This window comes from Anomaloglossus baeobatrachus, chromosome 2 (genome assembly GCF_048569485.1).
Source record: "Anomaloglossus baeobatrachus isolate aAnoBae1 chromosome 2, aAnoBae1.hap1, whole genome shotgun sequence".
NCBI lineage: Eukaryota > Metazoa > Chordata > Amphibia > Anura > Aromobatidae > Anomaloglossus > Anomaloglossus baeobatrachus.
The window spans coordinates 192,929,198-192,956,169 of NC_134354.1; the positions used below are offsets into that span (position 1 = coordinate 192,929,198).

A 26,972-nucleotide genomic window follows, 5' to 3' on the forward strand; every position below is an offset into this window, starting at 1 on the left:
AGATACCTTCCTTTATGCCAGGTGCTACGATGAACCCGTATCCTGACTTGAGGCTGAAGTCCTCCACTACTCCTCTGCAAAGGGGTCCTCGGACCCGTGCTTTGGCTCTTCTCAGGAACCTTTTTTCTTGTAGGTCTCTGGCCGTGATGTCATCTCTCTGCTCTGGGGATGGCGGTGCAGGGGAAAACTGAGTTCTGCTGCGGCGCTGTGTCTTGCGGGCTGGATTCTGCGAAGTGCAGCTTACAAGCTCCCAGGTGAGGCTTTGGGGCAGATCTTCTTCTTCAGCAGGAGGTGTCAGGTCTTCCTCGTCCCAGCGGGAATATGGCAGCATCTCCGGCTCTGGGACTAGCACTGCTGCTGGCTCCGGGGGCAACTCCTCAGCTTCTTGCCCTCCTCTCCCCCTTAGTTCTTCGCTGCACTCTGGTCGTGGCAGCACTGGGGATGAGTGTTCCTCAGCTGGCCCAGGCGGTGGACTCTTCAGCGTGGTTGCTGCAGGGGTTGCCTTAGGGGTGTTCGGAGGGAGCATGTATCGGTCCACCATCTCCTGTGGGAACTTAGCCTCCAGGTCAGCCTTCAGCTGCCAGTATGCGGAGTCTTCACCTATCAGGGATTTCCTAGTAGGGACTTCCTTAGGCTGGGGAGCGGTGTCTGCTCTGGCCTTGCAGGCCGGGGTAAATGGTGATGCAATCTCTTGGCGGGCCGCGCCCTGTATGGCGGCGGCCTGGTCTTGGCGGGCCGCGCCCTGTATGGCGGCGGCCTGGTCTTGGCGGGCCGCGCCCTGTATGGCGGCGGCCTGGATCGGCGTCGCAGCTGCGATGGGATCTGTGCAGGCTGGGCTGGGCGTCGCTGCAGGGACCGGGTCTTGGTGGGCCGAGCAGGGCATCGCTGCGGCGGCCGGGGCTTGGCGGGCCGAGCAGGGCATCGCTGCGGCGGCCGGGGCTTGGCGGGCCGAGCAGGGCATCGCTGCGGCGGCCTGGGCTTGAGGGGCCGCACCTGGCATGGCTGCGGCCTGGCTCAGCGTCGCCGCGCCGGGCGCCTCTTCTGGGACCGCGGTCGTAGCAGCAGGGGTTGGAGCACTTGCGCTGGCCGGGGCAACTCTGGACTCACCCATCAGTGGCACCATCGGGATCTGAGTCGTCGCCGCTCGATCTGGCAGGCGTCGCGCGGCTCCCTCCTCGTAGGTCCGAACCGCCGCAGCCATCTCCAGAAGCTCCGTGCGTCCCTCACTGAGCTGTCGCATGATCCTGGCCTCCAGCTGATCGCAGAAGATAGCAAGCTCCCGGCACCACCAGGCAGCAGAGCCTGGTTCTGGGTATCCACGTCCGGACTCCATCTCTTCTCTCTGCAGCAGCAGGCTTGTGGCTCCCTTTCCTTCCCGCCGTCTCCGGACGCTTCCGCTTTCTTCACAAGCGAGGTCAGAACTCTGCAGGGGATCTCTGGGTAGCCACACCTCTTCGTGGGCGGTAACTTCTCCCAGCGCGGGCTGCTGTTGTTTTTCAGCGCGCTTTTCATGGTGGCAATATGGCGGCGCTTCCAATTTTTCAAGCGGACCGCCCAGGCACATGGTCACCTGTCTGAACAGGTCTAGTCCTTATCCTGTTCGTGACGCCAGATGTGAAGCCCCGCAAGTATTGTGTCGGTGCATTACCTTCAGGGACTCCACTCGGCTGGATCTTGTCACAGGTAGGAGATCTTCTTCTTGTCGTGACGCCACTCTCAGTATTGCGGTCAGTGGGGGACCGCCACTGCAGGTTGAGGGACGCCTGGGGCTGATGGTGAGTGCAGTTAGTTGGAATAGCCCCCTGAGAGCGAGGCAAGCCCCAGGGCCCTGTGTAGGTGCGTAGTACCACAAGGCGCAGAATAACTCCACACAGGCAGAATGTCTTTCAGGGTTTTTACTCACTTCAGGTGGCAGGGTGAGTAACCCGGGCGTAGCTGGGATGAACCAGGCTGGAACCAGGTGTCCTTCAGGCTGACTTGTGAGGGTGACTACCAACTCGCCTTCCTTAGCCCTTGGTGGTTTGGGGTGACCCCGACTTTGAGTCCCTATGGGGGTCACCCAGGGAAGTTGCTGAAGCCTCACTCCCCTTCGTTTGCCGTGTGCTTGTTGCCTGGGCCAGATCACTCCAGCTTCTTGCCTCCTGTGAGCTATGGGCCCTAACTGTGGCTACGTGGCTGCGGCTTTTGTGGTGTTGTGGCGTGGGCTTTGAGAGCCCCACACCGGCAGGTTTAGCAAAAGAAAGCTGGATCTATCTCCGCTTCGGGATCTGCCGCCCGTTTGGGCCTGGTACTCCCTAGCAGTCTCCTTACTTCCCACTCTGTGCTCTCTCTCTAGCTGGAGATGGGTTTCGGGTAGCCCTCCTAGTTGACCGTTCTCCCCCGTCGGTAGCCACTGCGCGGACGCTGTCAGACTACAGCAGCCCAGGGGAAGGGGTCAGCTCTCCTCGGAGCTCCCTGGACTCTGCTCTGAACTGGCTCACTGCTCCTCCTCTCCTGTTCTTGCCTACGCCACCTAGCAACCAGATTCTCTTACCACACCCCTTGAGAGGAGATGGAGGCTTTTGGCCCCCTCCACTATTCCAGTGAAGGTGAAGGTTTTTCCCCCTCCTGGGATCCCCAGGGGTCCTCTCATGGGTACATGTGTGAGACCTGATCACTATGCGCCTGTGTACCACACCCCGGTCAGCCTTCTGGATTACCTGTATTGTACTGTCCCCAGCATGGGTGCAGTACTCAGTGGTGCCTGACCAGGTCAGGGGCGCCACACTGCCACCCGCTCCACCTGTGAAATTCCCCTGTCAGTAATAGTACTAGTCACAGCATGGGGATGCGCAGTTCCACGCTCCCATCAGGCCTATACAACTCAAATGCAGGGCATTGATGGGTTGATATGGAAGCTGAGGGTCTGCTGAAGATCCCAGCGTCAGCCATCAAGAAGTTCTGTTGAAACTCTAGACTATAAAGAAGACTAATTTTTTATACTTATAGAAATATTGATGCACAGTAAATTTTTGTAAATATTATATCTTTTCATGGAATAACACTGAAGATATGACACTTTTATATAATGTAAAGAAATCAGTGTACAGCTTGTATAACAGTATCAATTTGGTGTGCCCCCTAAATAACTCAGCACACAGCCATTACTGTCTAAACCACTGGCAACAAAAGTGAGTACACCCCTAAGTGAAAGTGGCCATATTGCGCCCAATTAGCCATTTTCCCTCCCCAGTGTAATAAGTTCTCAAATTTGAATGGGGAGCAGGTGTGTTAAATTTGGTGTTATCACGCTCTCATACTGGTCACTGGAAGCTCAACATGGCACCTCATGGCAAAGAATTCTCTGAGGATCTGAATTAAAAAAATTGTTGCTCTACATAAAGATGGCCTAGGCCCTAGGCTATAAGAAGATTGCCAACACCCTGAAACTGAGCTGCAGTATGCTGGCCAAGATGATATAGTAGTTTAACCAGACAGGTTCCACTCAGCACAGGCCTCACCATGGGTGACCAATGAAGTTGAGTGCACATGCTCAGTGTTATATCCAGAGTTTATCTTTTCAAAATAGACATATGAGTGCTGCCAGCATTGCTGTAGAGGTTATAGGGGTGGGGAATCAGCCTGCCAGTTCTCAGACCATACACTGCACACTCCATCAAATTGATCTACATGGCCTGTTGTTCAAGAAGGAAGCCTCTTCTAAAAATGATGCACAAAAAACCCACGAATTGTGTGTGTAGCGCCCCTGAAGCCATCAAGAGCTACAAGGTACTGCATCCTGTCAAAGATGCAGGGCCTACCCCCAGGAACCCGGAAGACCAGTGCCGGTAACACCACAATACATATATTATCCCTGTTTTTCACTTCCCAAAGACTGGTGACAGACTAGGGTTGGACCCAATGAATGGCCACCTATGGGTGGAGCCGATCCAGTCCACTAGACACTAACTAGGGAGGAGAGTTCAGACAGTCAGTGAGGAGTAGTAGTCAGTAAGTAGAAGTGAGAGGAGATGGACGTAACCGCACTGAGAGGAGAGTGTAAAGGTGACCTGAGGGCCTAGGCGTGTGGCTGCCGGTGGAGTACGGTGGAGTACTTCCGGAACCATAGCACCAACGGGGTACAGAATCCTAGGTCAGGCAAACGCTCCAGGCAGACCTGATAAAATCTGCACAGTGAGGGGACCATCCAGGACCTCACTGACCGTAAAGTTCGGGACACGGTAGCAACAGGATAACCTGGGAACAGGACCAATGAAACTGACCCCACAGGGTTCAAACTACCTGTTATACAGACTAAGACTGAACGAGAACCAGGATGGGACCCCCAGATGCTTCAAGCGACAGGGACCCACCAACCAGAGACAGGTGCATGGGAAAGAAGCTACCAGGTTACCAAACTGGCACTGGGACTAAGAGGAACAGCAATGAGGACCAGCCTTCCTCGGGTTGCCAGCCATAACAACGCTGTTAGTAAAGCAACCAGTTACACTGCAATTCCTTGTATGGCCTACCTTCTTTCCGCACCCAATAACATCATCTATCCCCTGGGGCCTGGCCCTACTTACGGAGGGCCCAACATCCAGGTTGCCATAAACATCAGCCCCTGTAGTGAGAACTGTGCAGCGGTGGTTCCACTTAAATAACCGCAACCCGCAAGTGGCGTCATGACAAAAACTTTATTTCATCTCCCCTGTAAATAACCGCCCTTTCTGGCACAACCCCAGGGTCACGGAACTGGGCAACGGCTACCCAGTGACATTCCCATAAATATACGGCCCGGGGCGGCACATGTGCTGAAGACAAGCAGACTAAGAACGTGGATTATATGAACCATGTCCTGTGATCTGATGAGACCAAAATAATCTTATTTGGTTCAGATGGTGTCAAGCATGTTGTCACGGGAATGTCAGGGTAACTGAAGCAGGGATCTCTAAGCTGGCCCTCAGATTAGGTCTGCATGGGCTTGTCCGAGGTCTCCGGAAAAGACACTGGAGCTGCTGCCCCCTTCCAGACAGATGTGGTATTGTGAGACCTCTGACGGAACCAGTGATCAATACGGATTACTAGCACCATTGTAGACTCCAAAGAAGGAGGGGTCTCATACATCACTAAAGCCTCCTTAACCCTCTATGAAATGCCCTGAAAAAACTGCCTCTTGAGAGCAGAGTTGTTCCACAGCATGCATACTGACCAGTGCCAGAATTCTGAGCAGTTATCCTCCAACGGTCAATTCCCCTGCTTAAATGAACAGATTTTGGACTTGCCCAAAGATACCTTATCAGGGTCGTCATAGATGAGGCCAAGTGCAGAAAAAAAACTTCCACCATCCCAAACACATTGAAATCGGAAGTTAAGGAAAAGGCTCATGATTGAGGGTTACCACTAAATAGGGAAACTACTATACCTAAACACTGAGCCTCACTCCCAGAAGAGAGAGGATACAGGCAGAAGTACAGCTTGCATGCCTCCCGAAGAAGACAAACCAACTGCGGTCCCCAGAAAACCACTTGAGAAGCGGCAGTTTGGGTTCTTGTGCACTGAGAATGACTGCGCCCGATGCCACGGGAGACAACTTAGCTTGTAGCTGCAGTGCCCTCCCAAGCTCCATTACCTGAAGTGTCAGTGCCTGCATCTGTTTTGCAAAACCAGTAACGGGATCCATAAGGAAAATATGACGGGGCTGAATATAATGTCACGGGAATCTTGGGGTAACTGAAGCATGGACCGCTAAGCTGACCCTCAGACTAGGGACTTTGCGCTGTCCCTTATCCCAGAGATAAGCATAATGGTAGCTAGGTCTGGACTGCCAGCGTGACCCTAACTCCTGTCCAGACCCTGATGTAGCACCCCCTCTCCTCCACCTCAGGAGAGGGCTGGGACTGGAGAAGCAAACCCCACAAATATTACAGACAGGGGAAAAAACCTAAACACATACACACCGCAATCAGACACAGGGGAAAGACAATACGTGCCCAGGAAGAAATAAAACACAGAAAGGAAATAAACTAAACCAGATCACTACGATAAGGACCAGTATCACTAAAGGAAAAGCTGAGCTATATTAAGTGACGAGCAACCAGATCCAGTACTTTATAAAGAGTGGAGGCGGCTGTGAGTGATCATTAGCAGTCTGAGCTTCTAGCAGCAGTTCACAAGCCAGCAGGAAATAACTGCAGCAGTGAAGCTAAAATAGCCGACGCCCGAGTCAGGCTGAACAACTAAAGGTACCATCACACTAAACAACTTACCAGCGATCCCAACAACGATACAACCTGATAGGGATCGCTGGTAATTTGCTAGGAGGTTGCTGGTGAGAGGTCACACAGTCAGACGCTCCAGCGATCCCACCAGCAACCTGACCTGGCAGGGATCGCTGGAGCATCGCTACACGGGTTGCTGGTGAGCTGTCACACAGGCAGATCTCACCAGCAAACAGTGACCAGCCCCCAGCCAGCAGCGACGCACTGAAGCGACGCTGCGCTTGGTAACTAAGGTAAATATCGGGTAACCAACCCGATATTTACCTTGGTTACCAGCGCACGCAGCTACACGTGCAGAGAGCAGGGAGCAGCGCACACTGCTTAGCGCTGGCTCCCTGCTCTCCTACCTACAGTACACATCGGGTTAATTACCCGATGTGTGCTGTAGCTACACGAGCAGAGAGCAGGGAGCAGTGCACACTGCTTAGCGCTGGCTCCCTGCTCTCCTAGCTACAGTACACATCGGGTTAATTACCCGATGTGTGCTGTAGCTACACGTGCAGAGAGCAAGGAGCAGCGCACACTGCTTAGCGCTGGCTCCCTGCTCTCCTAGTTACAGCACACATCGGGTTAATTACCCGATGTGTGCTGTAGCTACACGTGCAGAGAGCAGGGAGCATCGCACCCTGCTTAGCGCTGGCTCCCTGCTCTCCTAGTTACAGCACACATGGGGTTAATTACCCGTTGTGTACTCTGCTACACGTGCAAGGAGCAGGAGCCGGCACTGACAGTGAGAGTGGCGGAGGCTGGTAACGAAGGTAAATATCGGGTAACCAAGGACAGGGCTTCTTGGTTACCCGATGTTTACCGTGGTTACCAGTGTCCGCAGAAGCCGGCTCCTGCTGCCTGCACATTTAAGTCCCCTTTTACACACTGAGACTTTCTAGCGATCATGCTGCACAGCGGGAAACAAAGGACCAAAGAATGGTCCTGAACGATTTGTAGCGATCAGCAACTTCACAGCAGGGGCCAGGTCGCTGATGTGTTTCACACACTGCAATGTCGCTGGGGAGGTCGCTATTACGTCACAAAACCGGTGACGTTACAGCGATGTCGTTTGCGATGTTGCAGTGTGTAAAGCCACCTTTAGAGACCTCAGGTTGCCTGTCAGACTCTGCAGTGTGAACAGAGTCCGACGCTACCATGACAACCAGCAAGTGCAAAGCCGAACACTGCATGACACATGTCTGAATGTCCATTACCACTTTGAGAGTCAAGAATTAAGAGTGTTTTCACAATTGATCCAAAACTGGAATCAGAGTGTCCTTTGCACGTCTGTTGCTGCCTATATTGCCATTCCTTATATCCATTTTGGTTAGGCTATCCTTTACGTCTGTTGCTGGCTGCATTGATATCCCTCCTGATTATCATTTTGGCTAGGCATCACACTGACTGCAGATCTTTTGACACTTTGAGAGCCAAGAATTAAGAGTGTTTTCAAAATGGATCAAAACTAGAATTTGAGTTTCTCCTGTCTGTCTGTTGCTGGCTGTATTGCCATTCCTCCTGCCCATTTTGGCTAGGTCCTACACTGTCTGAAGATTCTTGCCCACTTTGTGAGTCATAAATTAAGTATTTTATAAATTGATCCAAAACTGGAATCAGCGTTTCTCCTGTATGTCCGTTGCTGGCTAAATTGCCATGACTTCTGCTAATTTTAGCTAGGCCTCGCACTGACGGCAGATCATTTGTCAGTTTCAGAGTTAAGAATTTAGAGTATGTTCAAAATTGATCAAAAAAACTGCATCAGAGTGTCTTCTGTACGTCTGTTGCTGGCTAGATTGCTATGCCTCCAGGTCACCTGGGTATACTGTCCTTCTCTTTGAGTGACCCCACTGTTGGTTCCCATGTACTATGTGCTGGTCAATCCCCTCTCCAGGACAAGGAGTGGATGCTGATACTGTTTTTGCACATTTACAAACACCATCAGGAACCATGTCCACATGTCCACTTCCTTGTCCAAGTACAGCATCCAGCTGTCTCTACCCAAGGCCTTGGAACTCAAACGTTAATGTGCAGCTACCCAACCACAGGCCAATTAATGACTGCATTTCCAGACTGTTTTCCTGCAAATGTTGTCATTTAGGTTTGTGGACTAATGATTTCCACAACCTGATGATAGCGGCCGTCCCTCGGTAGCTGATCCCTAGCCCTCACTATTTCTCCCAGTGTGGCGTCCCTGGCTTACACAACCTTATTTCCCATAACTTTAACTGTGTCTCATAGTCATTTTGGCTGACTTCAAATCCTTACAAATTTACCTATTAATACCGCTGTTAACGTGTTTCCCCGAAAATAAGACACTGCCTTATATTATTTCTTGAACCGAAAAATGTGCTAGGGCTTATTTTTGGGGTAGGGCTTATTCTCAGGTAAACACGGTTAAGGGTAAGTTTACTCCCCAAAAAAGCAGACCGCCTTTCCCAGGTGAATCATACTTTCCAGACATATGCATAGCTCTTAGATCCTCTTGCTATCTTTGATGGGTGCTCCCAGCCACTGTGCTCCATGCTGCCCTCCCCTGCTTCTTGACGAGACTCACATAGATCAGATCGCACACACACATGCATCAGATCGCACACACACACTCACTACATCCGGTGATACCGATTGCTTCCTGCTGGCAGGGGAACCTGGGATGCAGTGCAGTGGAGCACGAGGACCTGCAGTGGAATGCATAGAGGACCCTCGGTGGAACGCAATGATCCATTCCACCACATGTCCTCTGTTGCGCTCGCTGGGCGAGCCGAGATGTTTAGCAAACTCACTGGGCCACAGAACACAGAAAACCCAGAGGAACCTGACTACGAACCATCACCTGGTCTCCAGAGCCCTGATGGTGGAGGTGTTACGGCACAGGTGCGAGTCCAGGTGCCACGAAAGATTGGTACTGCGACAGCTGACCCCAGGAGTGTAGAATCAACAGTATCTGACAATGGGTTGGGCAGCAGCAGGTGTTGAGGATTTGTCTGGGATGGATAGATGGATGGATGGAAGGCTACAGCAGCAGCAGTAGGAAAGAGTGCTTGCAGCATGTGTGGCGCCCTGGACTAGCCAGGTCGTCACAGGTAACACACACACACCCCCACCCGCCAGACAGTAACATTAGCCAAACACAAAATCCTTGTTGCCTCCCTCCAGGCTCTGATGTCCACACCAGGTGGGGCGGAGCCAAGCGGTTGACCCCGCACACCGAGGAGTTCACAGGCCTGGAGGCGGGAAAAGTGACAGTTGAGTTCAGGAGTTGAGTTGAGGAGGTTGAAATGAGGAGTGTCTGGGTTTGTGGCCCAGGCACTGACAACAAGGTTGGCAGACGGTGGTGGCCGTCTGCAGGAGTGGTGAATCAACGCGGAACCGTAGGACCGGGGTCGGGCGTTGACCCGCCGGTACCGACCAGGGAGCGAAGTGAAGCCAGCACACACAGGCAGTGCCATCGGACCCCGGCTAGGCTTGCAGTCGCCGTCAACAGTCAAATCCGAGTGTGACAGGAACCCCAGGGGTTTCCTAACAGCCAAAGACCCATTAGAAGGCAACCGTCCGCACCGTGAGGGTATACAGCTACCGCCTAAGGCTAGAGACCCAAGGGCCAGTGCCTGCGGGCAAACGGGCTCCTCCAGTATCCATACACCGGGGAGCGGACTACCGTTGGGGATCCATCGTAGTCAAAACAGGACACAAAGGTGCAGGGAAAGACAGCCGCCATCACCTGTCTGGGGAGAGACACTGCAGCCGGCTGCAGGACCCGTCCATCCAGCCATTTGGTGCTGGACCCGTCCATCCAGCCATTTGGTTTACCAAGGACTTTGTGCATCTCTTACTGAGTGAGTACACCCATGCCTACCATACCGTAAAACCGTGGCAACCCTGCACCTTCACCAACCCTGCCTCCCCGTCACACCACTGGGCCCCGGGACCACCGACCCCTACCCACGGAGGGGGAAAACAACATCCCAGCTGCTCCATACCATCGCTCCCGGGATCCCCGTCACCAGCAGCGGTGGTGCCCATCTTCACCACAACCCGTGGGTGGAATCATGGACTAAAATCCCCCATACCAACCACCCTTTTCACTCACGGGCGAGGAGTGCCGCTCGAGTACCCGGATCCGGCCCACCGCTTGAGCCACCGAGCAGCAGCAGCCGCAGCAGCGCCAGACCCGAGCGTTAGCGAGCGCGGCAGCAGCGTCCTCCCTGCCCGCGACACATGTGTAATGGATCCGTCAGTGATGGCTGGCTGTATGGATGTACAGATGGATACAACAGCAGCGGCTGGAGAGGATGCTTTCAGCAGCGGGTGTAATGAATCCATCTAGGATTGATGGACAGATGGGTAAGGCAGCAGAAGCTGGTGGAAGTGACGGCAGCAGCCCTCTGTAAAGCAACAGGTGTTAGAAACAGTTTTAGCTCAGAGACAGTAGCACAGTGCTAGGGAACCTGACTACAGCAATGAGTCTAAAGGGGGCTTTACACGCAGCGACATCGTACAAATCACTGCCCGTGGTGCACAACATCATTAGGACCCGTCATATGGGATTTACCTGCCTAGCGATGTCGCTGTGGCCGGCGAACCGCCTCATTTCTAAGGAGGCGGTTCGTTTGGTGTCACAGCGGCGTCACTAAGCAGCCGCCCAATAGAAGCGGAGGGGCGGAGATGAGCGGGCGTAACATCCCACCCACCTCCTTCCTTCCTCATTGTGGGTGGCCGCAGGTACGGTGATGTTCCTTGTTCCTGCGGTGTCACATGTAGCGATGTGTGCTGCCGCAGGAACAACGAACATCGTACCTGCAACAGCAACGATTTTATGAAAATGAACGACGTGTCAATGATCAACGATAAGGTATTTTTGATCGTTAACACTCGCTCGTAGCTGTTACACATAACAACGTCACTAACGATGCTGGATGTGCGTCACGGAATCCATGACCCCAGTGATATCTAACGATATGTCGTTGCATGTAACGGGGCCTTAACTCTAAAGGGTACTTTGCACACTACGACATCGCAGGTGCGATTTCGGTGGGGTCATGTCGAAAGTGACGCACTTCCTGCGTCGCTCTCGACATCGTAGTGTGTAAATCCTAGATGATACGATTAACGAGCACAAAAGCATAATTACGCTGACGCGACGGTCCGATGTTGTTCCTCGCTCCTGCGGCAGCACACATCGCTGTGTGTGAAGTCGCAGGAGCGAGGAACATCTCCTACCGGCATCACCGCGGCTCCCGTCAGATATGCGGAAGGAAGGAGGTGGGCGGGATGTTTACATCCCGCTCATCTCCGCCCCTCCGCTCCTATTGGCCGCCTGCCGTGTGACATCACAGTGACGCCGCACGACCCGCCCCCTTAATAAGGAGGCGGTTCGCCGGCCAGAGCGACGTCGCACGGCAGGTGAGTGCATGTGAAGCTGCCGTAGCGATAATATTCACTACGGCAGCTATCACAATGATATCGCAGCTGTGACGGGGGCGGGGACTATCGCGCTCGGCATCGCAGCATCGGCTTGCGATGTCGTAGTGTGCAAAGTACCCCTTACTCATTGCACAGGCAACTCTCAAAAGGCCAAAGTTGCCTTCAATACCTGCAACCTCCCAGCTGACCTGGGAGGAACTTCTGGGTTAGGAGGATGCTGGCCCTTTAAGAAAGGGAGCATGGCCGCAGGCCTGCCCTATGGAGAGAGGCTGTGAGCCTGCTAAGAGTACAGACACTCCGTGGAGCTGCAGCATGGGACAGAGATGGAACCAGCACAGCAGGATGCCTGGACGGGTGTGGGAACCGACGTCCATACTGGGGGAGGGGAGTAGGAGAATGCGAGGATGCCAGATTGTGCGTTAAATTCTCCATACGTTCCATCACAGGTCCTTGCGCTCCACTGTACTGCGTTCCAGGTTTCCCTGCATCTCTTGCTGCGTGAGAGGGGAGCCAGCACGATCTGAAATTGGCATGCATCATATAAAAAGTGAAAATTCACAGATTTATTCCAACTGTACTACAATAAAAAAAAAATGAGATTTTTAGCAAATAATTGATCAATTTTTTGAGCCACCCCTGCCAACGTCACGGCAAATCTCAATAGGGGGGTCCTACTCTACATTCTGTATTTCATGTGCCATGCGGCCTCCTAGATAAAGTTAAAAGCAGAACCATAATAGAGCACACATACCTGTAACCTGTATATAACCGCTTCTATGTTGCAAAAAAGGCACTTGTGGATAGAGACCAGCCCAGGTCCCAGCATGTGGAGCAAGCTCTGCACCATACCAGGACTATATCAGAACTGATCCTCCCAGTGCCAAACAGCAACCATTGATAAAGGCGGACCAGATCCAAGATGGTGCTTAATTAGCATTGCCTGTGGAAAGGGGTGAGGTAACTGAATCTGAACAGCTACCAACAGGAGGAATACAAAGCAAACCAAAATCAGGCGTGCATGGCATGGTGGTGACCGGCCACCAGAATTTGTAGCATAACTACGACCAAACAGAGAGAGAGGGGAGCCAGCACGATCTGAAATTGGCATGCATCATATAAAAAGTGAAAATTCACAGATTTATTCCAACTGTACTACAATAAAAAAAAAAATTGAGATTTTTAGCAAATAATTGATCAATTTTTTGAGCCACCCCTGCCAACGTCACGGCAAATCTCAATAGGGGGGTCCTACTCTACATTCTGTATTTCATGTGCCATGCGGCCTCCTAGATAAAGTTAAAAGCAGAACCATAATAGAGCACACATACCTGTAACCTGTATATAACCGCTTCTATGTTGCAAAAAAGGCACTTGTGGATAGAGACCAGCCCAGGTCCCAGCATGTGGAGCAAGCTCTGCACCATACCAGGACTATATCAGAACTGATCCTCCCAGTGCCAAACAGCAACCATTGATAAAGGCGGACCAGATCCAAGATGGTGCTTAATTAGCATTGCCTGTGGAAAGGGGTGAGGTAACTGAATCTGAACAGCTACCAACAGGAGGAATACAAAGCAAACCAAAATCAGGCGTGCATGGCATGGTGGTGACCGGCCACCAGAATTTGTAGCATAACTACGACCAAACAGAGAGAGAGGGGAGCCAGCACGATCTGAAATTGGCATGCATCATATAAAAAGTGAAAATTCACAGATTTATTCCAACTGTACTACAATAAAAAAAAAATGAGATTTTTAGCAAATAATTGATCAATTTTTTGAGCCACCCCTGCCAACGTCACGGCAAATCTCAATAGGGGGGTCCTACTCTACATTCTGTATTTCATGTGCCATGCGGCCTCCTAGATAAAGTTAAAAGCAGAACCATAATAGAGCACACATACCTGTAACCTGTATATAACCGCTTCTATGTTGCAAAAAAGGCACTTGTGGATAGAGACCAGCCCAGGTCCCAGCATGTGGAGCAAGCTCTGCACCATACCAGGACTATATCAGAACTGATCCTCCCAGTGCCAAACAGCAACCATTGATAAAGGCGGACCAGATCCAAGATGGTGCTTAATTAGCATTGCCTGTGGAAAGGGGTGAGGTAACTGAATCTGAACAGCTACCAACAGGAGGAATACAAAGCAAACCAAAATCAGGCGTGCATGGCATGGTGGTGACCGGCCACCAGAATTTGTAGCATAACTACGACCAAACAGAGAGAGAGGGGAGCCAGCACGATCTGAAATTGGCATGCATCATATAAAAAGTGAAAATTCACAGATTTATTCCAACTGTACTACAATAAAAAAAAAAATTGAGATTTTTAGCAAATAATTGATCAATTTTTTGAGCCACCCCTGCCAACGTCACGGCAAATCTCAATAGGGGGGTCCTACTCTACATTCTGTATTTCATGTGCCATGCGGCCTCCTAGATAAAGTTAAAAGCAGAACCATAATAGAGCACACATACCTGTAACCTGTATATAACCGCTTCTATGTTGCAAAAAAGGCACTTGTGGATAGAGACCAGCCCAGGTCCCAGCATGTGGAGCAAGCTCTGCACCATACCAGGACTATATCAGAACTGATCCTCCCAGTGCCAAACAGCAACCATTGATAAAGGCGGACCAGATCCAAGATGGTGCTTAATTAGCATTGCCTGTGGAAAGGGGTGAGGTAACTGAATCTGAACAGCTACCAACAGGAGGAATACAAAGCAAACCAAAATCAGGCGTGCATGGCATGGTGGTGACCGGCCACCAGAATTTGTAGCATAACTACGATCTATCTCTTGCTGCGTGTACAATTCTTCCTTTCAATTCTAGATAGTCTATAACTATCATAACTACATAGGCTATACCAGGGTAGAACGCTGAATCTTTTTACAATTGACACAAAATTTAATCCCAGGCCCTCCTCCACGGTGACTCTTGCTGTGTGTATTACAATCCGTCGTTGGAATTATAGCTAGGCCGTGTATTGAGTGCATAGCCTTTGCTAGTTTTGGAGTCAAAGTCTTTGTAATATTATACCATTAGTGAATCTGAGTCTTTCTTCTCTGTCTCTTGCTGGAGACCCTCCTTCTACTTTTTGACAGCTCTTCTACTTAAGCATAGGCAATGGTCAAAAATTTTTGTCTGAGGCCCTCCTCTACGTGTGTTCTATGGGGTACTGCAGTTCATCCTTATATTTTATGGCAGCGCTTGCACATAGTGCATAGCGATTATGAGTATAGTAGTCCCACTAGCTGATCATTTTAGCAGAATGTGGGCCTCCTTTATGTCTAATACAGGGTGTATTGGAGTCCCTCTTTCTTCTAATTTTGCAAAGTTTTTGCATTTTCCACATAGGCTTTGAGTCCCTGCTTGAAATTAAATAGGATGTATCTGACCATGTCACACACACCACATGCCCATATATGGTAGTAAAATATACAAATTTAATTTACTGGTGGCTTTCAGTTTTATTTCCCCCTATACCACATATGTCAACCTCTGGCCCAAGGCACAAATCTAGCCTGCAGGCCGATTTTACTTGGCCGTGATGCTATTCTGTATGGAGGGCTATGTGGGGCCTATTATTCCATATGGAGAGATATGTGGGCCACAATATTCTATATGGAGGGCTATTTGAGCTAATTAATCTGTTTTGAGTTCTATGTGGGGTCAGTTATTCTGTTTGGAGGACTATGTGGGGCCAGTTTTTCCGTATGGATAGCTATGTGAGGCCCATTATTCTGTATGGAGTGATAAATCTGCCATAGAAACATGTCATTAATCTATTTTATTGTCGGTTTTGTATATTTTATTGTCTGTCATTTAACGGGGCATAATACTTTGATAACATTGTTTTCAAAAGCAACTTGGGAGTCAGGTGTATACAGGCATATTGTACATGTTATTCCCATTCCATTCTATCAATGTTTGCATCCATTTCAGTGATTTCCAGGCCCCCGTAAGACCTCCTGGGGGGACCTGCTGGAAAAATGCTTGAGTTTCACATTCACTTCCGTTATTGTGCCGCCCCCGTGCCAGTAGCCGGCGCTGCTCGGATCCGGGCCTGCTTGGGTAGTGGCTCGAGGGTCTCAGGGGTCTCACGGACACGCCGAATAAAATGGGGGTGACGTAGATGTACGAGCTAGGCTGTATTAAGTTTGTGATGCCACCCACGGTGTGTGGTGAGTTGGGACACCACCGCTGCTGTGATGGGGTACCCGGGGGAGATGTAGTGGCAGCTGGATGTTAACCCCTCCGTGGGTAGGGATGGTTGCCCCGGGGCCCAGTGTCTGGTGCAGGGTATAGCGACGGCAAGGGGGAGGTTTGTTTACTCACAATAAATCACACGAGTCTCTGGTAAACCAAGGTGCTGGTGGCCGGTGCCGCGGACGGTTGCATTCGGGTCCCCCACCCGGGCTGGTGGTCTCTATCCTTTTCTTCTGCACTTTTTTGTGTAAGGTGGACTTCCTAGTCTGAAACTCAGGAGTCCGCTCCCGGCTGGATGTGGCCTAAGGAGCCGTGCCCACAGACGCTGGCTTTTGGGATCTATGGGCCCTGGCGGTGAACTCTTATCCCTATCGGTGGGCTGTTGTCTTCTATGAGGGACTTTGGGTGGGACAGAACCTGTAGTCCTGGCCTCAATCGGTTAATTAACCAGGCCGCTTGTTTTCGGTCCTGGCTTCAGGGTCCGAGTACCCCCCTTTGTGCTCCAGTTTCCGGGTCGGTTCCCCGTGTCGGTACCGGCGGGCTACAACCCTGTCCCGGTCCACCTCGGTTCTGCCGAGCCATCTTCCCGTCTCCTGCTGATGGAGACCATCGTCTGCCTCCTAGCCAAGGTACCAGGGCTCCTACCCTGGCACCGTTCAACTTGAACTTTCACTGCTGGAGCTACACTTAGCTCCAGCCCACACTCCTCTCCAAACTCAACTCCAAACTAGACTAACTACTGTTTTTCCACCCCGGGCTATCTGGACCACTGGGTGGGTGTGTCCAACCGCCTGATCATGCCCACAGGTGTGTCTATCTTTCCCTAAGGGGGGGGTGACTAGGGTTTTAGGTTGGCTGTGTGCTTCCTAAGTGGGGGATGGTGTTATGCGGGACCTATCTGTGACTACCTGGTTTTGCCAGGGCGTCACATTATGCTCGTTACTCAAGGCGTGCACCAAAGCATTAGAAATTGTTTGGCTCAAGTAATGGGCACCCAGGCCTTTTAGTGCTTGCCAATCACTAGTGACAGCAGATGGTGTCATGGAGGATGGTCTCCAAAACATGGAGCGGGGAGTCAGTGAGCTCCTAGACAGTTTCTGTTGCTACTTTTTGGCATTGAATAAACTGACATAAGGTTCCAGAAGTTCTCAATTGGAATTAAGTTAGGCTTTACCATCCTGGAACTGTCAACACATTCTGGTCACATGACGCCGGGCATTGTCTCGCTTCAGGAGAAGCTCAAGGCCCAATTCACCAGTATAGGGTTTGACAATGGTTCTGATGACTTCATCCCAGTACCTAACAGCAGTTGGAGTGCCGTTTTTTGTGAAGATTTGTGCCTACCTCTAAATATATTTCCCCAGGACAAACTAACTCATCAACAAACTGCTGTCATGAGTATATATCTCGCTCAGAGGAGACCCCAGGTGAATGTGGTGTCAAAAGGTCACAGTGTCTTTCTGCTGGCAGGTTCACTACTGTTATTTAATCACATCTCCTAAATTCCTAAAACTTAACATGGAAAAAACAGAATTCATTGTCTTTCCTCCTCCTCACTCATCTCCTCCAACAAGCCTTTCCATCAAACTCGATGGTTGCTCACTCTCCCCAGTCTCACAAGCTCGTTGCCTTGGAGTGACCCTCGACTCTGCTCTATCCTTCAAGCCACACATCCAAGCCCTCTTCACCTCATGCCGATTACAACTCAAAAACAACTCCCGTATCGGTGCTTTCGTTAACCAAGAATCAGCAAAAACATTAGTGCATGCCCTCATCATCTCCCGCCTCGACTACTGCAACCTCCTGCTCTCTGGCCTCCCTTCCAACACTCTTGCACCCCTGCAATCTATCCTAAACTCTGCGGCCCGCTTAATCCACCTCTCCCCTCGCTACTCCCCAGCCTCGCCACTCTGCCAATCCCTTCACTGGCTTCCCATCACCCAACGACTCCAGTTCAAAACACTAACCATGACATACAAAGCCATGCACAACCTGTCTCCTCCCTACATCTGTGACCTAGTCTCCCGGTACCTACCTGCACGCAACCTCAGATCCTCACAAGATCTCCTTCTCTGCTCCTCCCTTATCTCCTCTTCCCACAATCGCGTACAAGATTTCTCCCGTGCATCCCCCATACTCTGGAACGCTCTACCTCAGCACATCAGACTCTCCCCTACCGTGGAATGCTTCAAGAGGAACCTCAAGACCCACCTCTTCCAACAAGCCTACAACCTACAATAGCCCTCAGTCCAGTAGACCACTGTGCAACCAGCTCTGTCCTCACCTATTGTACCATCACCCATTCCCTGTAGACTGTGAGCCCTCGCGGGCAGGGTCCTCTCTCCTCCTGTACCAGTCTGTTATGTACTGTTAATGATTGTTGTACGTATACCCTTTCACTTGTAAAGCGCCATGGAATAAATGGCGCTATAACAATAAATAATAATAATAATAATAATCTCCTTCCTTGTGGTGCTGCAAGAGTTAAGCACTCTTTCCTGCCTGGCTGTGGGCTGTAGTTGCCAATCTCATGTGTGGGTCTTTGGGATCATTCTCCTTCCCTATTTAAGTCATGTGATCTGATCACATGATGCCTGTCATAGAAACTGAATCCTTATTTCTATGTAGTCCACTTTGGAAGGAGCCTGCTCTGGAAGAAGTCTGTCGTGTTGTGTGCAGCAGTGGTGTTGGTTGCACTGAAGCCACCTGGAGTGTTTTTCCTTGCATGTCTATTTCCCCTGTTTATATTCCTTCCTTTGTGTTTCTGTATTGTAGTGATGAGTCTAGTGATCTTGTCTGCCTAGCCAGGGTGAGTGGAGGGCTAGCTGAAGGCCTAAGGTATCCGACTCGACGACAAGTTACAAGAACCTATATAGGTACGCTAGGGAGCTCAGGAGTCAGCTTGAGGTGAGTTCAGAAGGTGTCCCCTCACACCCTCTCCCTAGCGGCAGGGACCTCTGTTGTAACGTGACTTCTGTGTTCCCTGTGGGTTGTAACATCTTGGGGTTTACCAGGTACTAGATAAACCCCACTAGTCACATGTGTGACAACTACTCATGCTGAATAAGGCTGTAGGCAACAAAACTTTCACCATTCACTAAGGAAAGGTAGGAGAGTAATTGTCTGTTGCCACCGCCTGGCTAACCATTCCCGTTTTGGGGGTTTTCTTCCTGTTGCCTCTACAGTGCACCTATGTGAATTACCGTAACCATGATCAGACTTCCTGAGACCCCACTTCACCGCCCCCCGGTAAGCTACATTCAGCTAATAAGACACACCCCAATTTTCCACCCAATTTTTTGGGGAAAAAAGTGCGGTTTATAAACCAAAAAATACATGTTGTTTCATTTAAATCATGTTAATGCCTATCCTATAACTTGTATTTGTACATTACTACCAAAAGTGAAAAGACAATATGAGTGAAGATAAAAGCAGTAATGAAACTAATGTGTATTTCCTCTTATGTATATATTTTTAGCATTCGAGGTTTTGGGTGTGTTTATATTTCAGTTAAATTTTTTCCATTTTTGTTTAAAGTTTTCAACAAACAAAGAGATTGGGGGAAAAAACAAAACAAAACAAAACACCCCAACAATAGATAAAAAAAAAAAGTGTCTGAAAAAAATAAAAATTGAGGACTATATAGTCATTGTCACAATTCCCCTCTCTTTGTTCAGGGCATGCTGGGCTGTCAGTTGGGTGAGTGACAGCTCAATTGTCCAACCTGGAGCTGGAGCTTGCTGAGCTGTCAGTGTTTTGAGTGACAGCTCAGTTGTCATCTCGCATTTTGGGAGGTGCTGGGTTTTTGAAGTTGATCCCTATTTTTTGTAATTGCCCAGCTTTTTAGATGAGCAGTTTATCCCAGAGCACTGCCAGTCTTAGTTTTCTACTCAGTTGTGCTAGTTGGCCTCTTGTATCTCTTTTCTGGAAATTGATCTCATGCTGCCTGATCTTTGATTTTTTTGACCTTCCTTTTGCCTTGTGCCTCTGTTCTGATCCGCTACCCTCCAGGTATTATGACTCAATTCCATGACCTGAGTACGCCTCTGTCTATCCCCTTAATTTTGACGTGCTCTCCTGGAACGTCTGGAACGTTTGACTATCCTGCCTCAAGCCCCCGTCTAATTTAGCGACTTACCAGCGATCCCGAAAACGATGCGACCTGACAAGGATCGCTGGAAAGTCACTGGTAAGTCGCTGGTGAGATGTCACACAGTCAGACCTTATCAACGACTCAGTAACGATACAGGTCACAGTAGCAACCTGTATAATGATCTCTGCTGTCATTGGGACTCTGTCACACAGTGTCAAACATAGCGATGCGTCCCGCCCAGCAGGACATCGCCTTTGAAGAAAATGGTCCAGGACATTCAGCAACGACCAGCGACCTCACAGCGGGGGCCAGGTCGTTGCTGGATGTCACACATAAAGAGATCGCTAGCAAGATCGCTGTTGCGTCACAAAAACCGTGACTCAGCAGCGATGTCGCTAGGGATGTCGCTTAGTGAGACATGGCCTTCACAACTTGTCAGTGTAGTGGCTAGCGTCACGGTCATATAAAGTTAAATTGTTGTAGGACATGGCAGGTTTCTAATCTTCATTAGAAGAATCTCTTTCAAATGTGCCATGAAGCAAGCATTTTATCGCTGCACTTTATGGTGTTTTTCTTGTGCTAATATATTGTAGTCATATGTTAGTTGAAAGTTTGTAGTAAAATATGACAGTGTCTGAGCTTTTGGCAAGTTTTAGATGTTTAGATGCAATATTTCTTCACCTATTAGGTTACTTGCATGTTTTTCTTCTGTTTTTGTGTGCTTTTTTTCCATTCATTTTTATCAATTTTCTCTCTCTCTCTTGTCCCTAAGTGTGTCTGTGTATTTATTTCTAATAAAGTATTTTTTCTCTGTGTGATATCTTTTTTTTTAACCCTTTATTGGAGATTCTTAATGGCCGTGTCAAACTTGGCCTGACATCAAGAATCTTGGGCTTTATACCAGCTAGTAAAACAAAGCTGGTATTAACCCCTTATTACCCAGCGTGCCACCCGGCACCAGGGCCACTGGAAGAGTTGGATACAGCACCAGAAGATGGCACTTCTATGAAAGCGCCATTTTCTGGGACGGCTGCAGACTGCAATTCACAGCGGGGGAGGGCCCAGAAAGCTGAGGCCACCATGCACTCCGGATTCCAATCCCCAGTTGCCTAGTTGTACCTGTTTGGACACAAAAATTGGGCGAAGCCCACGTTGTTGTTTTTTTTTTTAACTATTTCATGAAATAATTAAAAAAAGGGCTTCCCTATATTTTTGGTTCCCAGCCGGGTACAAATAGGCAGCTGGGGGTTGTACCTGCCTGCTGTACCTGGCTAGCATACAAAAATATAGCGAAGCCCATGTCATTTTTTTTTTACCACTAACCCTAGTGTTAGGGTTTTGTGTTTGGGAAGTTTTTTTGTTTTTTTAATTTTTTAATGAATTTAAAAAAAAAATTGACATGGGCTTCGCCCATCGAGCGCCTGAGCATTTTACTGCTCACTCATCCCTACTGCTGACCACTCAGCCAGCAGAACAAATAATCAGATCTGCGGACTCCAGTGTCGGCCGATTACTTGATCTGTGTCCTCCTGCATCCAGCAGCAGCAGCGTGTGCGGGCTGTCAGGTCAGCTGAATTTGGCCGGCACTGGAGTCGGCTGATCTGAACTCAGTTGAACTCCAGCCCGCACACTCTACAATGGATGCAGGGATACACAGAACAAGTAATCAGCCGACACTGGAGTCAGCTGATCTGAACTCAGCTGAACTCCTGACCACATAGCCCGCACATGGTCACATGTAATCGGCAGCAGGCAGAGACTGCTATTAACCTGCATCCATTGCAGCGTGTGCGGGCTGTGAGATCAGGAGTTCAGCTGATTCCCCGATCAGCTGACTCCAGTGCTGGCTGATAAATTCTATGTCACTCTGCATCTATCGCAGCAGCCATAAAAAGTAGAAGGATCCGGTAAAATAACAATTGTGGTCATATGCGGTTTGTGTTTTTTTGCCTACAGGCAAAAAAACGCTGATGTGAAAGCACCCGTAAACAGCCCGAAACAAGCATGCACTGTTTTTGCGGCTGTCATAATGACGAGCCCCGGACGGAACCGACAGCCAAATGTATGTATATACAGTGTGTCCACCCATATCCTGTCCACCGCCAATAACTTGAGAACAGTGGCAGCTGTTGTGTCCCATGAATGGGAACAACCTGTTGTATATAATTCTTGCATTGCATATTTTTTCCTCCTATAAGGAAATTCCTTATTGTTACTAGGTAGATTAGACTGTATGAAGTTTGTCCCTATGTACCTCCCTTAGTTGGCTTCTGTATAGAAAGCTCCTCCCTCCTCCTTCAGTTTAGTCTAGAGGAACCATTACTGAAGAGACATATCTGCAACCCTGTACAGATTATTCCTTTTCACCTGCCTATACTTTGTACTTAATACAAGATTCTAGAAGAAAACTACAGCGTTTCTCCTTGTCTTTCTACAAGTCATCGTTGGGCTGAGTTGAATTATCTGTGGAAGCCGGTAGAGTGAGTAAAACCATACAGTTATCTAAGGGACTGATAATTAGAGCGGTTGGATTCATTGCTACCAGGAAGAGACAGAATAGCAGCTATATGCATAGAAGTAGTGTCTTGGTATAGTAAAGTGTCCATGCACTACTCAATGAAACCACCTATAGCACCACCTGGTGGAAAACAACAGAGTCACCATGTTTATCTAAAAATGGAACGAGATAGAGAAAAAAAGTGAATTACAGAGTTATAGGGGATCATCAATTCAATACGAATCGACACTTTGCATACAGAAATCTATGATTAGAATGTGTCAAACTCACAAGGCTGCGGACGTGAAGCAATACCTCATGGAGACCTTCCTACAAGGTATTGGGTTGGTGGCTGCGTGGAGTGGCCTCCACGCTCACCTGACCTGACTCCATTGGACTTCTTTCTGTGAGGTCACATCAAACAGCAACTGTATGCGACCCCTCCACCAACATTGCAGGACCTACGACGATGTATTACAGATGCTTGTGCAAACATGTTACCTACCATATTGCACAACGTGCCGCAAGATACAGTATGCTGTCCAGAGTCCAGATGTGCATTGCAGCTGACGGTGGCCACTTTGAGCATCAAAGTTAAATGAGTGCCATACGCGTGACCAGCATTCAATGTTTTGGGGGGGGTCATGCGTTTCATATCATAGCATTTCTGTATGCAAGGTGTCGATTCGTATTGAATTGATGATGCCCTACAATTTTTTAATTCACTTTTTTTCTCTATCTCGTTCTGTTTTCGAGATAAAAATGCTAACTTCGTTGTCTTCCACCAGGTGGCACTATAGGTGGTTTCATTGAGTTGCGCATGGCTACTTTACTATACCTAGACACCACTTATATGCCTATAGCTGCCGCCGTTCTCAAGTTAATGGCGGTGGATAAGATATGGGTGGACACACTAATATATATATATTTATATATATATAGATAGATATATATATATATCTATATATATATATATATATATATATATATATAGATATATATATATATGGACATATATAAATATATGTACATTGGGGAAAATAAGTATTTGATACCCTCACGATTTTGCAAGTTTTCCCACCTACAAAGAATAGAGAGGTCTGTTGTAATTTTTATCATAGTTACATTTCAACTATGACAGACAGAATCCAAAAGGAAAATCCAGAAAATCCACATTGTATGATTTTTAAATAATTAATTTTCATTTTATTGCATGAAATAAGTATTTGATCACCTACCAACCTACAAAAATTCTGGCTCTCACAGACCTGTTATTTTTTCTTTAAGGAGCCCTCCTACTCTCCACCCATTACTTGTATTAATTGCACCTGTTTGAACTCATTACCATTATTAAAGACACCTGTCTACACACTCAGTCAATCACACTCCAAGCTCTCCACCATGGCCAAGACCAAAGCGCTGTCTAAGGACACCAGGGACAAAATTGTAGACCTGCAGAAGCTGAGGTGAGCTACATGCAAGCAGCTTAGTGAGAAGGCAACAACTGTTGGCACAATTATTAGAAAATGGAAGAAACACAAGATGACTGTCAATCTTACTCGGTCTGAGGCTTCATGCAAGATATCACCTCATGGGAATCAACCCAGAATTACACGGAAGGACCATGCCAATAAAGTGAAGAGAGCTGGGATCACAGTCTCAAAGATTACTGTTGGTAACATATTATGACTTCATGGATTAAAATTCAGCAGGGCACACAATGTCCCCCTGCTCATGCCAGTACATGTCCAGGTTAGTTTGAAGTTCGCTAGTGACCATCTGGATGATCCAGAGGAGGTATGGGAGAAGGTTATGTGGTCAGATGAGACAAAAATAGAACTTTTTGGAATCAGTTCCATTCGCCGTGTTTGGAGGAAGAAGAAGGATGAGTTCAACCCCAAAAACACCATTCAAAACTGTGAAGCATGGGAGTGCAAACATCATACCTTGGGGGTGCTATTCTGCAAAGGGGACAGGACAACTGCACCATATTAAAGAGAGGATGGATGGGGTCATGTATTGCAAGATTTTGGCCAAAAACCTCCTTCCCTCAGTAAGAGAATTCAAGATGGTTCATTGCTGGGTCTTCCAACAAGGCAATGACCTTAAACACACAATCAGGCCTTCTATGGAGTGACTCTGTAAGAAGCATTAGCTAATCTACAGACCTGAACCCAATAGAAAATCTTTGGAGTGAGCTGAAACTCAATATTGCCCAAAGACAGCCACAAAATCTGGAAGACTTGGCGATCTGTATGAAGGAATGGGTCAAAATCCCTGCTGCAGTGTGTGTAAACTTGGTCATGGACAACAGAAAACGTTTCTGTACTAAATATTAAGTTCTGTTTTTCTATTATATAAAATACTTATTTTGTCAAATAAAATACAAATTCATTATTTAAAAATCATACATGTGATTTTCCGGATTTTTTTTTATTCTGTCTGTCACAGTTGAAGTGTACCTACGATAAAAAATTATATACCTCTCCATTCTTTGTGAAAAATTACAAAATCGGCAGTATATCAAATACTTATTCTCCCCTATCTATGTTTATATAATGTAGCTATTTTTCCCTCCCCTGTATTATGTGACTTATTAGTGTTACAAGGTCTAAGGTGTGAATGGAGAGCAGGTGTGTTAAATTTGGAGTTACCCCTCACACGTTGTCATAATAGTGACTGGAAGTTTAACATGGCACCTCATGGCAAAGAATTCTCTGAGGATCTGAAAAAAAAAAGAGTTTTTGCTCTACAAAAAGATTGCCTAGGCTATAAGAAGGTTTCCAAAACCATGAAATTAAGCTGCAGCAAGGTGGCCAAGACCATACAGCAGTTTAACAACACAGGTTCCACTGAGAACAGGCCTCACCATGATCGACCAAAGAAATCAACCTTCTTATATGCACTCCTTGTAGTCCTCCATATTGTATAATTCCCCCCATAGTTCTCAAAATAGTATACTACACCCCCATAGTCATGCATATTGTGTAATGCATCCCCCATAGTCCTCTATACAGTAAAATGCACCCCATACTCCTCCATACAATATAATGCACAGCCCATAGTCCTTCATATAGTATAATGCACCTGATATTCCTTCCATGTATAATCCTCTATATAGAATAATGCACCATGCATCCTCATCCATTTTGTATAATGCACCCCATAGTCCTCCATATAGTACAATGCACGTCCCATAGTCCTGCACATAGTATAATGCATACACCATGGTCCTGTATATAGTATAATACACCCTATAGTCCTACATGTAGATTTATGGCCACCAGTGTACTCACTGATTTAATACAAAATAAATAGCTACCTCGCCCCGTTAACTGGCTGCTCTGTTCTCCTCAGTATGTAGTCTACAGTTATGCACATCTTGGCACAGTGAGCATCATACCCACTACGCTGAGACATCAGATTTCAGATGTAGTGGGAGAATGATTGAGAATGCCGATACAGTTGAATGTGCTGGCACTGGACGCCCCTGACTCACGGGCCCCATTGTGGCCACGTGGTCTGCTTCCATTGGTGGTACGCCACTGGGGCATACATATGAGCAACTGACATTTTTAGATTATTGTTTATGTGAAAAACCAATTAACAGTGAATTAACAATCAATTTTTTGAAACCCTGGTTTTCCGATATATAGTGTATAGTGGTGGAGTTACAGCTGTACCTGGTGCCTGTATCCTTACACTCTGCAGTCACTATACGATGCAATTAATAATGTAAGATAGTAAAACAAGGTTAGTACTGTTTATACTTCACATGTCATCTTTTCGTTTTTCATCTTCCAGAATTATACATCGCAGTAACCATGGGAAAATATATACAAATGCTGAAGTATACACTATTTGTCTTCAATTTATTGTTTTGGGTAAGTTTAAATAGGTATATACAGTATATACAGTATATATCTAGTCATTGCGAATAGAACATGTCTTGAATAACAAGCACATTTCAATATACTTCCAAATGAGTATTGCCATCTTATTTGGTTATGATATCTATTAAGTATAGATGCAAATAAAACCTGTACTTAAAGGGGACATGTCAATAATACATGGTGCCCAATCTTTAGGCAACATGTTATAAAGCAGGAGAAACACCGTAAACTAAGGGTATATTCACATGACAACACTATGCTGTCCATGTATAGTCTCTATGGCCACATTAACGGCCACTGCACAGTGAACAGAGCTATGCTGTTTTGGTTCCAACACTGTTTACATTAAAGGGGTTTTCCAAAATTAATGTGACACCCCCTTTTCAATTTGTCCTAACACTTCCTATCTAACACTTTCCCAATATAGTTCTGCTACATACTCTGTTCTTGTAAGCTGATCTCTCTGCAGATCCTATATTGCTGTGTTGATTTACTACTTAAATGCACACCTGTTAACTACTTAGATTGTGCTGTCAAATATTGACAGCTCGATTTAAATGGCCACAGCAGGGATCGCGCCATTCCCCACCCCTTTCAACAGCCCTGTG

General features: G+C 48.0%; 1 protein-coding gene across 3 annotated transcripts in view; it reads left to right on the forward strand.

Moving 5' to 3' along the window:
* The window catches only part of CD53 (CD53 molecule), a 75,447-nt gene that overhangs the window by 22,865 nt on the left and 25,610 nt on the right, over window positions 1–26,972 (forward strand). For 2 of the 3 annotated variants that reach the window (XM_075335569.1, XM_075335571.1), the window contains exon 2: window positions 26,276–26,355. In XM_075335569.1, coding sequence (XP_075191684.1) covers window positions 26,296–26,355 — 60 coding nt within the window. In that variant the 5' untranslated portion in view covers window positions 26,276–26,295. Of the gene's footprint in view, window positions 1–19,061; window positions 19,131–26,275; window positions 26,356–26,972 lie in introns of those variants that run through there. The other variant, XM_075335570.1, reaches the window with a different exon arrangement.